Here is a 16,317-nt window from a genome sequence, read left to right as displayed (position 1 = left end):
TATCTCTTCTTTTTTCATTTGCTGACATTCTTCCAAATAGTGTTTCAGCATCAGTTTAATTTTACCCTAAGTCCATTCACAAATTAAATTAAATTAAATTAAGTTTTCTGTTCCCTCCATTCTCTTTACAGTACTGCCTTTGCGAGAGGTGCATGATGACCGGGATTTTTATTTGAGCCTATTCCATGTGTTTTATTTTTAAATAGGTCCAGTATGATGTCAGGGGTTTCTTAGAGAAGAACAGAGATACTTTCAGAGACGATCTTCTGAACTTGCTACGTGAAAGCAGGTCTGTAGGTGTGGCTTTCCAAGTGTCCTGATTTCAACTAGCATTGCAGACAGAAAGAGCTAGACCATATCAGACTGTTAGTGAGAAGTGAACAACAAGCAAATGGCATTAAATAACTGTCTCTTGAATATAGTTCCTAATATGGTCCTGCTTCTTGCCTTGGTCGGATTCAGATGCCCTCCCTCATATTGCAGAGTATCTTACTCCTGAAGATTTCAGTGGGGGTTTTGTAGAAGCAAGGTGCTAAACTAACATGAGGAAGGCCATTTGAATCTGACCCGTGATATATTGCATCCTCAAGACACTTGACTGAATGTGAGAGTGTGTGCATTTTAATGCATCCCATATGGCAGCTGATTCTGAGTTCCTTAAACTCTCATGGTCTGCTTCTCCCAGTTTTAGCTGTAGTTTTGAGTGCACAAAATTTAAAGGCAAGGCCTGGGACCTGAGGCCTTGAGAGGTTTGTTCAATGTTGTGTAGGAAGTCTGTGATAGAACAGGGAATTGAACTCAGGTTTCCTTAGTCCTGACTACTGGACCATCTTTTCTCTCACAAAGGATTTATGCTGCTCACAAAACCTCTTGGGCACATTATGAAGGTAAACCATTTAATAAATATATAATTGTCTGTATGGGTGGTTCTGTTTTCTTGTGAGACCTGAGTGACATTTCTGTCAATTGAAATGTACAGGTAATTGTGATTTAATGCTGTAGGGCCTCATTCTCCTTCCACTTACACCAGTGGAAGGATCAGATGGATCGAGTCCATTCCAGGCAATGGTTATGTCTAAAAGTGGTGAGAGTATAGCAGGCTGGTAGTGTACATACACCATACAGAACTAGATTCCAAAATTTCATTCCCATTTATGGTTATGTTGCATCATTAAGCAAAACAAACATGAAGTGTTATTTCATAGTCTTCATGCAGGTGTAGCCATTATTAAGGTAAAATTAGAGTTTTGGTTGAGAATGTATGAGAATGAAGCGTTCAGTATTTGTATGATTCTTTCTTGGTCCCACAGTTTGTGTAGTTGAGGGTATGGGGGAAATAAGCAAGATTTTTTTTTTTAAGGGGCAGCGCTTGTACTGTGGTGAAGTAGTGGTTTTTCCCAAAACATGTTTTAAAGATCCTTCCTGTCCCATTTCAGACTTGATTTCATCTATGATCTGTTTGAACTCGTGTCAAGTCGCAACAACCAAGACACGCTTAAATGTGGAAGCAAGCACCGGAAACCCACTGTCAGTCTACAGTTCAAGGTTTGTTAAGTCTGCTGTGCTCTGTCAGTGGGTGAGACACAATGTACAACCACTAGTCCACAAAAATGTGGAGTGGTTAGGCTGGAGATAGGGAAGTGGAGGAGGATTTAAAGGATTTAAAGCTGTACTTGGCACTGAAAAATTTCCAAACCAAAATATTGCTCCCTGTTATGTGAAGCTGTGGTAACTAATCATCCAGTCAGCTTTGCTGATATTGTGAAGAAGCAAACCTTTCTGCCATCCCCTTCCAGGAACTCCTGCTGCTCTTAGTTAGTTTATTTAGTGTTTTGACTTTAAAGACCTTCCCATGGTCTTGGCCCACCTTACTGTATTTACTTGATTCTAAGATGAGGCATTTTCCCCATTTAACATGGGGGGAAAATAGCCCTTCATCTTAGAATTGTGTACTGGGGTGGGGGAGAGGGACTGGTAGCTGGTGTGGCTTGGGCTGCAGCTCCTACCTGGGGTTCAGGCTATAACTACTGCCTTCCCCTCCCCCTGCTGCCTCTGCACCCCACCCTGCCCCCATGCAGCCCCTTCTCCCCTGCCTGCCCCTATCCCTCCCTCCCTTACTTTTTGCTCAGTGCTGGCAGGTTTCATGAATGCTGCAGCCCAGGGCACTGAGCACTGCCCCAGCCCAGCCCTGTGCAGCCTGCACAGCTGCTATGGGGACTGGACTGAAGCCATGGTCAGTGCCCTGGGCTATAATGAGGATGGAACCTGTCAGTGGTGAACAGAGCAGGGAGAGTAGGGGCTGGCAGGGAAGAGGAAGAACAGAAGCTGGAGGAAAGGGGGAACACAGGCGGGGGGCAGGGGGGCAGGCACGCAGGGGTTATATGTGGTGGAAGGGCAGGTGCAAGTAGGGGACAAACTGTATGATCTCCCCACACTACCTACTTTCCGATTGCCTGACCTCCTGCAGCAGTGGGAAGGATAAAATAAATACAACCCCTCAATATTTAGATACTATACATAGAAGAGTATAACAAATTTGTAAATTTTCCATGTAGAGAATCTAATTAGTGGGGGGTTGCCTTAAAATCAGGGTCATCTTAGATTCAAGTAAATGCGGTATTTCATTAGATTCTTATCTCTCGTACCATTTCTTGTTCACTTTATTCACTTTACTCTGTTCCTTCAGTCTCATTCTTCATAAAGCAAATGCATAATCCAAAAGCAGCTGTTAAAGTGACATAAGGCCCTGAAATTATGCCTGTACCCTTTAAAAAAGCAAGCACCAAATCCCTTGTTAAAAAGTTACTCTGCATCCAAGCACAAGGGTCGGAAAGGCATTTTATTACATACATTTCTGTGAGGTGTTTAGAGTGCAGCTATTGAAAATGCTTTGGGCTGAAATTTAGCATAAAAGTGGGTTTGAAAAGGGAGAGAGAGAAAGAATTGTGTGACCAGGAGAGAGTCAGATCCACTAGGGATGCTAAAAATGAAACCCTGCTCTGGCAGTTGTTTGCTGCATTGAAATGTGTATTGAAATGCTCCTATAAAAAAGAATGCTGTGTTGTCCCCTTATGGTTAACACTTGTAGCACACTCCAAGCTGCATAAAGAAATGAAACTAAAGAAATGGCTGAGACCTCTGACTAGTACCCAGTGCCTCCTCATAGTGGTGGAGTGCCCTGAGATGCAATGGCACATCCTCCCCACTCCTCTTGTGCTGGGCCTCAGTAAAAGAGCGACAGGCCTTTTGGAGAGCGACAGGCCTACATATTGCTCCAATGCAATCAGTTGTACCTGTGCAAAGCAAATGGTAGATGTTGCCATACAGAAATGGCAGTGTTGTACACTCTTCACATGAGTGTAAATGTCTATGTAAGGGTGTGAAGAAATGGAGAATAAAGTTGTCTTCTTTCTCCATCAGGTCATGATTTGTTTCAGATTCTAGAATGTAAAGGAATTAAACTAGGAAGGGCACCCATCCCATTCTAATATTATAAAAGCCTAAGTCTCTGTCTGTCTGTCCTTCCGTAACACTTTATTCGCACTCTGATTGGCTAACAGAAACAGTCAGAGTCCTCCAAGTGTGGGGGAGTGCTGTGCTGAGTACCAGACAGAGGGTGGGGGAGCACTGGCCTCAGCTCCCCAACCCTGCCCCCTGCAAGAGGCAGAACAGCAACGGCATGGGGAGTTAGGTGGTGGCACTCCATCCCAGCAACCTTCCCCGCCCCTGATATTCTTGACAGGCAGTTGGCTAGTTTATTATAACAGCTTAGCTATTGATTTACTGGTCTTGTTGGTAATGGTGTGGATTCAGAATGCTCTTGAGGGGGGTGAAGCCCATGAGGTGGGGGATGAACATTTTCACATGCTATTGACTGGAGTGGGTGGAGGATCTGAGGATGCCCAACACTGCCATGAGGCCTGACCACCTGCATCCAGAACTGTCTGTGAAAATGGAATATATCATCTTCCTGCCTTTGTTCAGGTGCCCTTGCTTTCCCAGCTACATTGACAAAGTGATTACTGTGAGTACCAGGCTCCATTGTTAGAAACCAAGAGAATTAGCCAATTTGTCCATAAATGCAGTGTTCACACCAGTTCTGCCTAAGTCAAGCTATTATTTTTTTTCCTGAGGTAAATATTTAGTTTTGCAGCCACAAGATTTTGCCCTTCCTGTGTAATATTTGCTGTTTAGTTCTTTGCCCTCTTTGTTCTTTAGCAAGCAAAGCCTCACCAGCCACACTGAGAGTATTGTTCCAGTTTCAAGTAATTCCCTCCCCCATCCTGGTAATAGATTTGTACAAGCAACTCATTTCAGTACTGCTTTAACCACTTCATATTGTAATTGGTGAGACAGCAGTATGAGCTAAAGTGGGACCTCAGTTATTCAAATGGAACATGCAGACACAAAATGAAGATTGACTGAGTTAGGATTTTGCATGTAAATAATGCATGTGAACAAAGGGGTTAGGATGTCCCTTACAACCTAGTCGATGAGGGGTTCTGATAATGATATTTTGCCTTATACTGTTTTGTACAGCCAGAATTCTTTTACTGCTAAAGAGAAAATAGTTTGTGTTTTGTCTTGTTTCCACTGAGCACTGTAAACGTGCTGCTTTTGTTGCTAGGGCTATTATGGGAATGTTATTAAATGGAGAAAAAGGTTTCAGCTACATGGCAGATTTGATGACATCATAGCTGCCGCCCTTTAGTAAAAGATATACTTTTGTTAAAAGAACATTCTCAAGGCAGTTTTTGTTCATTCTTTTTAAACTTCTAGTTGTCATATTCAGGACAATATTTAATTTTTAATATATATCCTAAGAACTTTTTTAAATGTTTGGATGTTTCTGTTCTCTTACTGACTAAGTATCTGTTCTATAGGTGTCTTTTCAACAAGGGAGAAATTGACTGACTCTATGGAAAAAGAGCAAAGCTGGCTAGACATTACATTCTTTTAATGTACAGAGTAGGAAAACTGGGGGATCACTGGGGACAGAATATTTTTGTAAAGTTTTCCTTGGTTAAACTATTACCTGGGTCTCTGAGATTGCATTAGGGTTTCTATGGGCAAAACAATCTGCTTACATGATCTGCTGACAGATCATGATACAGGGTTGATCCAACACTTAAATCAATGGTTTAGACTCGAGGTACCCCTTGAAAGATTTGAGAGACAGTTTGGAAAATGCCAACTCTGAGTTTTCTCTCTTTTTTCCAACTACAGAAAAATAATAGAACATTTTTTCTGTTGCAGATTACTCAGAAAGAACACAATAGTTCACAATGTTTTAAACATTTTGGATGCCCATTTGAAAACTCTGGGTTTATCTTGTGAATCATGTTTGCACACCTAACAGTGCTAATGTATGGCACCCCCTGGCACAAGAAAGAATCTTACATCACTCTTGTTGAGAACTCACTGCCTTAAGTGGTATTTGTAGCCATGGTCTTTCAATTTAATGATGTCACTTCAGAAAAGATTTTCTTTATGACGATAAGTGAATTTTGTTACGCTAAAGAAGTGATGACACTTTTTATACCGTGTATGTAAAGACTGCACAACTCCTTTATTCTACAAGTTTCCTGCCCACTTCCCTTTTTAAGTGATCACTTTCATTTACTCACTACAGTTAAGAAAAAGTTGTTTTACTGGTATTTTGCTTAGTTTCTATTTGCCTCTTTCCCAGAGGTCTGGAAGAGCATTTTGTGCTCAAAAGCTGGCCTCAACTACATAGTTAGTCGTACATACTTGTTAGCATGAACACTTCTCTTGTGGGAAAGCATACTGTACTGTTGTAATTTCCAATATGTACCGCTAGGTGTTGCTAAAGGTAGTGCCTGCGAGGAAGAGCTCTGAAGCATGGAGTAAAAAAAAAAGTCCTTTTGTAAAGTACTCTTTTATTTTCTACCTTTGTTTTAGGAATCACTGCATTCTTTGATGGCAACATTAAACTCTTCTAATCCTTTCTTTGTTCGATGCATCAAGCCCAACATGCAGAAGGTAAGATTTAAAATTGTTTCTGACTTCTGAGAACCCCTTAGGCCTAAATTGCCACTACTTTGCATGGTTACTTGCATCTATCCAGGTCAGCATTGTAACATTTTGTACTGACTTTGCAAATGATTCCAGAAGTGGGCAGGCACTCTGGAAATCTCCCTTGTTCTGCTGCCCTTATGTCTGGGTTTGTTTTTCATGATGCTGTTTCATGGGCACTGTGTGCTGTTGATTATGTGAAACGCAGTTGAAAAAGCTGCTTAAAATCCTGACCAAAACCTTCCAAAGATGGAGCACAGTAGTACATTTTTCATTTGGGGAGTCTATGATGATTTTCAAGGTGGGAAATTACTTAATAAAGATGGCTACTTATACAAGTACAATATTTAGCAGTAGTGTTTATTTGCTTTACTACTTTGCAATTCAGTAATTTTGTTTTTTTTTCCTATTCTCTGCTACTTAACATTTATAATACATCTATTTAACACAACAGGTCAGATCATGCTTATGTTGTAAGGCGCTGAAATATTTAAAGTAAGACTGGTTGTTTCAAAGCAGTTAATCACTGCATAGACCTGTGAATGCACCTAGGGCCAGTGGAAGGCAAGTACGAGGCAGGCCTTGTGATACTGTGAGGTCATAAAGCAAATAAAAAGTCACTGATCCAGTTGACATTCAGGCTGATAGTGCTGATCTGGTCCTGATATTGCCAAATGGTCCCTTTTTTTAGGCTATCAATGAAGATGGTCTCTCTTTGCTGAAAATGCAACAAGAAGAGATGTTAACAAATGTAAAGTATTCACAAGCTTGTTTATAGTTATAAGGGGTAACCTTTTTGGCAGGTCTGCCACACATCAGCCTGGCATCCTCACCAAGGGCAACTCTGATCCCCTTCCCCTGCCTGACCTGCTGTTCAGCTTTCCACTCCTTGCCCAATCTGCTGCTTTGCTTTATACTTTCTGCCTAATTTGTCACTGTGTTTCCTGTTTCTCCCCAGTCAGTCTACCATGTGCCACACACAGAGACTGCCCATGCTACTTGTGGAACGCATACTGCAGGTTGTCCTCCCTTGGTTTATAGCTTGTAGGTTGAAATATGCATTCTTCACGAAGCATGTAAAGTTTTATTTTATGACTTTTTGTGAGGCATCTGCCAGGATGTTTGATTCAGGAGAGCAAGAAAGCATCAAGCAGTCGGTTTCATTTTCAATCCAGGCTATAGTGCAGCCCGCAAACCTTGTAAATGTCTGTAGCTGCTCTCTGCTTTTTATATTATCTTTGGGTAGAAAATGTTGCCCTAAATTCTGGTGTTTTGGGTGATGTTCTGTGAGGCAGGCTATGTGGTATCTTGGCATTGGTATTTAGGGGTTTTGAACATCATTAAGGAGATAGGCAGTGGGACCTTCTTGTGCAAGGGTGGAGAGGAGTGTTTAGGGTCAGAATGGCTCACCTGCTTATATTCTCTTGCAGCTGAGAGACACGCACAGCAAAAGTGCAGGGCAGGGCTAACTCAGGAATGATGCAAGGATTGGTCGCTCATTGAATTATGTTGTCACTTGTATCACACATACATCATCCTTGTATTTGCCAGAATGGCAACTAACCCTTCCTGCTCAGAATCCTTAATTTCATGATACCACCCTAACCAGCAGCCATTGCTTCCTACATAGCCCTTTCCACTTCCAGTACTCTCCCCTCAGGCTTTCCAAATTCAGGGAAAATATAGTGCAATCCTAATCTTTTCATATTTACTATAAATAAAACTGCTCACAAAAATCAGCAACTGTAAAGCCTCTGGCTTGGAAGAGAGTTGGAACTGATGTTACAGCAAGAAATTACAGCTAGGTTTGGGATTGTGTGTGGGAACAGTAAATGACTACTTTCAACACGTTAGAAAGTTGTCAGCACAATCCTGCGCAGAGTATGTTGTCCCTGACTTTTTGCTTGATTTAGGTTGATTGTAATTTAAGACAGATCAATATAAGGTGACTTCATCGAACAAGAAGTCCTGAGGAACTAGACTGATGGCTTGGTAAAAGAGATAGGAGTCAGCCATGTACTAACCCTCACCACCAATTTCCAAGCGAAGTGGTGCTGTCTCCTACCCTGGGGGTCTTTAAGAGGAGGTTAAACTAACACCTTGCTGGGGTCGTTTGACCCCAGTACTTTTTCCTGCCATGGCAGGGGGTCGGGCTTGATGATCTGCTCAGGTCCCTTCCGACCCTATCAACTATGAAACTATGAAACCAAGTAGGTAAAAGATTTCATGTAAAATGGGAGGGGCAGAAAACGAACACTTCTGACTATTGCAGTTTCCTTTCAAAAATTAATATTGGGAGTCTTTGTTTAAGTTTAATCCATTTTACTCTGGGTTCCACCAACTTCACTGAGTCTTACTGTAGCTTATGAATTCTTTTTGAAGTATTGGGAAATGAGACTAAAGATCTTCAGGTTTTATTTGAAGTGCTGATTTACTAAAGGAAGTAGATTAATGCATCACTAATCAGGGCTTTTTATTTATGGTTCTTGAGGTTGCAGACCTCAGAGAGACAGGAGAAGGAAATGTATGTGGAGTTCTGTACATATTCTGTTGTCGCTTTTCCTCACACCTCCTTTAGACTTTGTAGGGTGAATGACAGTGAAGTTTAGCAACGTTTAACTTGATTTTAGTGTAATTTACATTGCGTTTACATCAGTGCAATTCTAGTGAAGCCCAGGGAGTTGCTCCTGATACACACTGTTCTAAAGACTTGAATCTGGACCCTACAACCAAGTTTAACCTGACAGTTATTAATGGAAATCCTCAGGTTTACTTTGGAACTGACATTTTATTCATTTTAAAAAGCAGCTTTTAAAAAAAGACCTAGCCCTTGAATACTACCTCTGACCTATTGTTTGACTGCTTCAGAAGTGAATTGAATCCTTTGTAGCTTGTCCTGTCATATGACTTTCCTTTGTTTGTACCAACAAAATTAACGTATGATTTTTATTGGCTGAGAAGGGCGTGTCAATTTGTATAACTCAGAGCCAACTTGACTAAGAGAGAAATTAGCTTTGTGATTGCATTACCTGGGATCTGGTGACATGTACATGACTCAGTCTTGTAGGGTCCGATACGGAGACAGGAGTACACAAGCATTTCAGAATAACTGTTAAGACAGAGGAATGAGAACTGGAAAAAGCAACAACTTGAATGACTTTAGCTGTGCTTGTCATGCTATAAATAGGTAGTGTGCCTGTCCCTGCTTTTTATTGCAGGTAACCAAACAGAGCAGTAACAGCCAGCTAGCATTTCATTTTTTAAAAATGATGTCATTTAGCATGGCAGAGTTGTCAGATTAAAAATGATGGGAAAGGAGACAGAGGTTTTGTGCTGAGTTTTGAGAGATTGTATTGAGGAAAGAAGAGACAATTGGAGAGGATATAACAGCAAAAAAGATGTTTTGCTAGCCCACATAGAGCCCTTTTTATTTAGTACAGGCAAGCGATGCCTATCAGTAAAAGAAGGCTTTTTAATTCCAGAAGGCAAGCAAACGGGTAGGGAAACACTCATACATTTGAGTTCTTTACCAATAGGAATCAGACAAATTGGAGACAAAATTCTAAGTTTTGAAAGGCAGAAAGTTATGATGGGCAGTCCTTCACCTACTGCCTTGGATACTGTAGTGAGGAAGAGCTGGAATCATTTGCAGCCATTACTGGATTTCTATTGGATTAAAAATATGAATTTTTGAAATGTTACAGCTGCTGGCAAAAAAACACATTCTAAGGCATTCCTATAGCAGAACAGGATCTGCTGTTATTTGAGCAACTCTCTTAGGGAAGCACACCGAGTATATGACCTCTTGTCATTTCAGCCAACAAGCCTTCACTAGAAGAATGGAATCTTGTTAATCTACCTTGGGAAACCCGTGGGCAATCAATATATGTTTGTGCTTTGTTCAAGCCATAGCACAGGAATGTGGTAACTGTGTGTGGCTAATGTGTGTCCTGTTTAATGAAGGTCCATTCTTCCTTGTTCTCCGTGACCTCCCTGTGGCATGTGGTGCTGTGGATAGTTCTGTCTTCTTGAACTTGATGACGCAGCTGCCTCTGGTTCTGTCCTGTCATTAATCTATTCTTCCCTATAAAAATGCTCTTTTGCTGTGTCTGATAGAGTCCTTATCCACACCAGGATCTGGTTTCTATAGAGTCCTGCAGTTTCCTTCCTTCTCTTTCCCGTGTTCATCACTTCCATATTGTCTATACCCTAACTAAAGCTGCAGACTTTTCAGTTGATAATACTAGTCATATGTGTTTTGAGGGCTAACAGAAACAAGTCACAGAGTAAGCCATGTATATTTAGAGTATAGATTTTGTAAATGGAGTATCAGCCAGATCAAAGTGATTTGGGTGGGCCAGACTAGCATCCTCGAGCTCAGGCCCACCTTCAGAATCTCACTTACAGGCAGTCCTCTGAAAGGACACAATTGGTTCCTGAAAACTGTGCCTTAAGTCAAAATGTTGTAACTCAGAACTGATTTTCCCATAGGAAACAATGTTATAAATGGGAGATTGGTTCCTGAACCAAGGCCCGATGCCCTATTTTCACCAAAAATAACCCAGAATTTTGTACTCAATCAATTATAGATGAGTAATATAGCTACATTAGTGTATTTATATTGTAAATAGCAATCATATTGATTTGGAAGGACTTCTTTGAGGAGACTTTGCTGGACATTTTGAAGGGCTCTTGGTTGGACTTTTTGAAGGGTTCTTGGCTGGAGTCTTCTCAGGAGTCGTGGCTGCAGGTTTTTCTGGAGTCTTGTTTGCTTTCTTAAAGAAAGTGCCCAAGGAAGTTTGGGCAGACGTTCTCCAGGGAGATGGGTGACACAGCAAACTTGTTTGCTGGTGTGGCTTGGTGTCAGATCAAGTGTTGTAAAGTCGGAACTGATGTCAGAAAGTTGAAACAGGGTGTCAATTTATAAGTGTTGTAAGTGCAAAACATTGTAACTCGAAATATTGTAAGTCGAGGACTGCCTGTACTTTTGTCTTTTACATTAACTTAATCCCTGACCCTGTTCCTTCCACATCTCCTGGCTGTGCAAGGCTGTTAAGCATCGCCCCTCCTCATCAATGGCATGCATGGGATTGTTCTGAGCACCACGTCTGCTGGAATCTTCATTCATGCTCGTATCTCTTCTGATCTCGATGTTTAGAGCAGTCTAGCCTCCACAAAACTCTGTTCTCTTTATCTTAGCATGTGCAGAATGCTGCCACCTTCCTTCGTGCTCATACACAGAACCAAGGCCCCAGCATCCTTGCTCTTATAGTCCCTTTGGCCCCTCAGTACCATCAAGATCTAGTTCAAAATTGCCCCTCTCTGAGCTCTGTTAAAGTCAATAAGAGCTTTACCACTGGCTTCGGGTGGTAAAGTGGTTTTACACTTCCTTTTAAAATCATCCATTGACTTTTATCTTAATTCACCATATCACAGCTGACACCTCTGTGTGCCCGACTGTAACCATAGAACTCAATTCTGTGAAGCGTTTGGGGAGACTTATAATGAAGACATGAGGCAATTTGTCTTGTAAAATTTAAAGGGACGGGAAAAGGAGAGAGAGAGACCAACTGAGACCACGTAATTAAGAACAACTTGTAGCTCAAAATGTAAGCTAGCAGACTAGAATCAGCAATAGATTCCATGAGGCTCAGAACTCCTGTAATCACAGCTAGTACTCACACTGGGAAAATCAACAGCAAAGTAATTTGATTACCAACCAAATTCCCAGGGACAGAGCCAGAGAAGGAGATCAAAGTTTGGCCCTAGGCACTTCCAGTCTCCTTTGAAGCAAAGGACCACTAAATAGCCTTAGTGGACTTGCCAGCAGCATGTCCCCTAGTGTGAGGTAGTAGACAAAGCTGTTGTACACAGCAACTGCTTTAAAACCTATCTTCATAAAATAGCTCTGAAACATTAAAAACATGATTAATATTCAGTATCCTTAGACAAAGGAATCAGATCATCCTCTTGGGTTCAGTGATCTGATGACTGTGGAATGTTAATTTTTTAGCTGGGTCTCCGTCTGACCCTTAATGCTGCCGCCAAGCTATCTGACTTGCTTTAAGCTTATAATTTTTAAATATTTTTCATACTGATTGAGAAAGCCTGATAATCATAAAATTATATCAGCGGTACCTGAGGCTGTGCAGGAATATTTAAACTTAAGTGCCCAGATTGAAATACAGCTAAATTAGCACAGCCCAAAGAGGCAACCATGAAAAACTGTTGGTCTTTCTTTGGATCAAAATAATCTTTCTCCAGTGGTAGACCTGAAAAGGTTATGCAGTAATTTCAGGAATACAGCATGTGATGTGGGAAAGCGAGACCAAGTCACTCTCACATTATAGTGAGCAAAACCTTCCTCTGGCTTTGTTCACCTGGCAGCTAAATAGTGAACTAGTAGAGACTCAGGCAGGAAGATTCAATTCATAGATTCATAGATTGTAAAGGGCTGGAAGGGACTTCGCAAGATCATCAAGTCCAGCCCCCCTGTACTAGGCAGGAAAGACAACTGGGATCAGGTGACCCTAGCGAGGTGACCGTCCAGTCTCCTCTTGAAGATTTCCAGGAAAGAGTTTATTCCACAGTCTGGACACCCTGAAGAAGTTTATCCCAGTGTTAAACCTTAAACAGTCTTCCAGGAGTTTGTGGCCATTACTCCTGGTTTTCCCCCCAAGGTGAACAGTTGTTCACTGAGCCCATGATGTTTTCCCCTGATGTAGCAGTAAGCTGATAGATATACTGGGGTTCACAGGAAAAATCACTCCACACCAGCACACACATCAAATGTAATGGGGAAAGCTGCGGGCACTAAGATATTGTATTCCAGTTGTTTCAAAATTGCAAAGCTTTGTTGTGTCAGTACCGAGTGTTAACAGGTTAAAAAAAAAAAAAAGTAAAATAAAATATAAAAATCATCTTTATCTCTGAAAAGGGGTGGTAGTGGTGGTATCGTCCTTTCAGGATGTTCTCCTTAAAAAATAGGGGGGTGGTGGGAATAATCATTTATGAATTAAGGGAACAGATTATACCACTCAGTCCTTAGGAATCTGTTTGGGAGGTGTGGGAGTGTTGGGTGTCTAGAGGATGTTTAGACTTTCCAGTGTCCACGTAGATACCTGGTAAGATGCATATATCAAACCTGTTTTTGTCATCGTAAGATTGTTTTCCCTATGGTGCTTTTGTTCTCAATAATTGCCTTAGAAAGCTTGTTGATTACTAGATTCCAGTGGCATTGCTCCAAGAGGACAGCAAGTCCTGAACCTAAGTCAGGCCCAGCTAGGTAATCACAGTTAACACCATGGACTGGTCAGAGAGGAGGAAAGATGTCATTTTCCACCCTGAATTAATGGTGAAGGCCTGAGGAGAGCAGGCACACTTGAAGACCACAAGGGATCAGAAGTGGTACATTTAGTCAGGGAACTGCAACACCATGTTGCCCTCTTTCTGACTTAGTACAAGAGTGATTTCTGGGTTTGAAAGCAGAACAGGTGTGGCTACTGAGTGGGCTTGTGTTCTGAAAAGTGGAACCAAACAATTTTGCCCTGTTTCATGAGGAGGCTGTGTAGCTGTTCCAAAGCCTGCTCTTCTCTTCGTGAGAGCGTATTATCTGGATGGATCTTCCCTTCACTCTGGAAATGTAGAAAGTATTTCAGCAGACCCAGATAGTTTTAGGATGATGTTGCTGTTAATGGATACCAAATGCTTGTACAGCTCTACCCTCACAGTGGAAGCAATCCAGCATACATCAGTCTGGGTAACATATAACAACAGCCAGGTGAACTCACTGTCTTGAAGGATAAGTCAGCAATTTCCTAAAAATGCAGCCTGTTCACCCAGCCTTACATCCTCTGCAACAAGTGAACTGAGCCAAGTACAAGATGTTTATTCTTTTAAGTCATCCACTCGCTCATAAGGCCTTATTGTTCTTCATCAGAAAAGCAATCATAAGGTGTGGCAGCCTGCCCAGCTGATGTGCTGCTTGACTCAGTTACCTGGATCTGGAGGTCTTGCATTTTGCAGGATTGTTCAATTTCAAAATCATAAACTGTGAGGTGTGTCTACATGTGCCTTGCCCTTGTATGCTGCTCGAGGATCTGAGCTAGGAACTACCCTAGGGAGATCAGAGAAGTGGGAGAGGACTGACAGCAGAACAGCTCTGATGCCTCTGTTGTAGTCTGATGGATGCAGCTTATGTGGCCCGACGGCCCTCAACCATGGCAGGTAGACACAATAACAGTGGGATCTGTGTTGCGCTTGGGGTGCTCAGTCCCTTTGTAATAGCCAAAAATAATGCCCCCTTTCCCTCTGCCCCCCAGTTTGCAGTGCAGCTTACAGCTGCTGTGCTACAAGAGGGATATAAAAAATTCAGTGCTATCTTTCTTAAACATAACTGCCTTGAGGTGAAGTAGTTCCCATCCCTCTTCCATCCAGAAGGTACTTGAAGGAGTGTTGGCCAACAACCTTAATTCTCTTTCTTACAAACCATCAAGGTTGGATTTCTGAAGAGGGGTGGCTTACTTATGTTTAGGATTGATGCAAATGCATTTTACAGAGGTCAGCAATGAAATTTTAATGCTCAGGATCAGGAGGTGGTTGGGAAAGGGGCAAGGGAGTACTATATAGGCTAAACCCCATTTCTGGGAGCACAGGCACTAGAGCTGATCTATTCTGCAACATGTATATGCACAATTTGCCAAGTTCCCAAATTAGTTTGCATTGAGAATGACAGTCCCAAACTGATAGGCGTCTCTTTCAAATAAGGAGAGATTCTGTTCTGAAACTTCTGTTGAAAAACGTTACAGTTCAAGAGGGGAATAGAAAGAGGGGCCTGAGCAAGCAAATGTCCAAGTTACATATAACCCTTGGCAGAAGTTTTGAGGAAGGATAAACCACAGGTTATGTGGCCAGCTGCCAAGGACAGATATTTATTGCATAGATAGTCTCATTGAACCAGTATGTATGATATGTATGATGCAAGGGAACTTTGGTTGTTAGGCTGAGCTATTTTACTGGTAGCTGAGAATTTTGTCTTGTCTTTTTTTAAAGTCCCTGTTCTGTTAGAAAATGCCCATCAGGCACTGGAATAGTTTCACAGTTGGTAGGGTCGGAAGGGACCTGAGCAGATCATCAAGTCTGACCCCCTGCCATGGGCAGGAAAGAATGTTGGGGTCAAACGACCCCGGCTAGGTGTCTATCTAGCCTCCTTTTGAAGACCCCCAGGGTAGGAGCGAGCGCCACTTCACTTGGAAGTTGGTTCCAGATCCTAGCGGCCCTGACTGAAGTAGTGCCTTCTGATATCTAGCCAGAATCTACTCTCGCTCAACTTATGGCTGTTATTCCTTGTTACTCCTGGTAGTGCTTGGGGGAACAGGGAATCTCCCATAGCCTGCTGGTCCCCTTTGGCCAATTTGTAGACAGCCACCAGATCCCCTCTCAGCCTTCTCTTGTGGAGGCTGAACAGGTTTATGTCCCGTAGCCTCCGCTTGTAGGGCCTGCCTTGTTGCCCCTTGATCATGCAAGTGGCCCTCCTCTGGAACCTCTCAATGCTGTCCACATCTGTTCTGAAGTGCGGTGCCCAGAACTGGACGCAGTACTGCAGCTGCGGCCTGACCAGTGTCGCATAGAGGGGGAGGATCACCTCCTTGGACCTGCTTGTGATGCATCTGTGGATGCATGACAAGATGAAGTTAGCCTTCCTGACCGCATCCCCACATTGGTGGCCCATGTTAATTTTGGAATCAGTAATGACACCAAGATCCTTTTCTGCCTCTGCGCTGACTAGAAGGGAGTTCCCCAGCCTGTAGGTATGCTGCTGGTTCTTCCTCCCTAGGTGCAGTACCTTGCACTTGTCAGTATTGAATCCCATCCTGTTCTCATCTGCCCACCCCTGTAACCTGTCTAGATCTAGTTGCAGCCTGTCCCTCTCCTCCAGCGTGCCTACTTCTCCCCACATTTTAGTATCATCCGCGAATTTGAACAACATGCTTTTCACCCCCTTGTCCAAGTTGCTGATGAAGATGTTGAACAGTGCGGGCCTAAGGACCAAACCCTGGGGAACCCCACTGCCCACTTCCCTCCAGGTCAAAAAAGACCCATCCACCACCAGTCTCTGGCTGCGGTCCTCCAGCCAATTTCATAGATTTCATAGACATTAGGGCTGGAAGGGACCTCGGAAGATCATCAAGTCCAGCCCCCTGCCCAAAGGGCAGGAAGTCAGCTGGGGTCATAGGATCCCAGCAAGATAAGCATCCAGTTTGCTCTTGAAGGTGTTCAATG

The 16,317-nt window shown here is 42.6% G+C and overlaps 1 protein-coding gene across 1 annotated transcript in view; it reads left to right on the top strand.

Annotated features, from left to right (window-relative positions):
* Positions 1-16,317, top strand: part of MYO10 (myosin X) — a 213,687-nt gene that overhangs the window by 131,923 nt on the left and 65,447 nt on the right. Inside the window, 3 exon segments of the mRNA XM_025208873.1 lie at positions 207-289; positions 1,437-1,545; positions 5,923-6,003. Coding sequence (XP_025064658.1) covers positions 207-289; positions 1,437-1,545; positions 5,923-6,003 — 273 coding nt within the window.

The sequence above is a fragment of the Alligator sinensis genome, unplaced genomic scaffold, assembly GCF_000455745.1.
Source record: "Alligator sinensis unplaced genomic scaffold, ASM45574v1 scaffold791_1, whole genome shotgun sequence".
In the NCBI taxonomy this organism is placed as follows: domain Eukaryota; kingdom Metazoa; phylum Chordata; order Crocodylia; family Alligatoridae; genus Alligator; species Alligator sinensis.
This window is presented reverse-complemented; position numbering and strand designations above follow the sequence as displayed.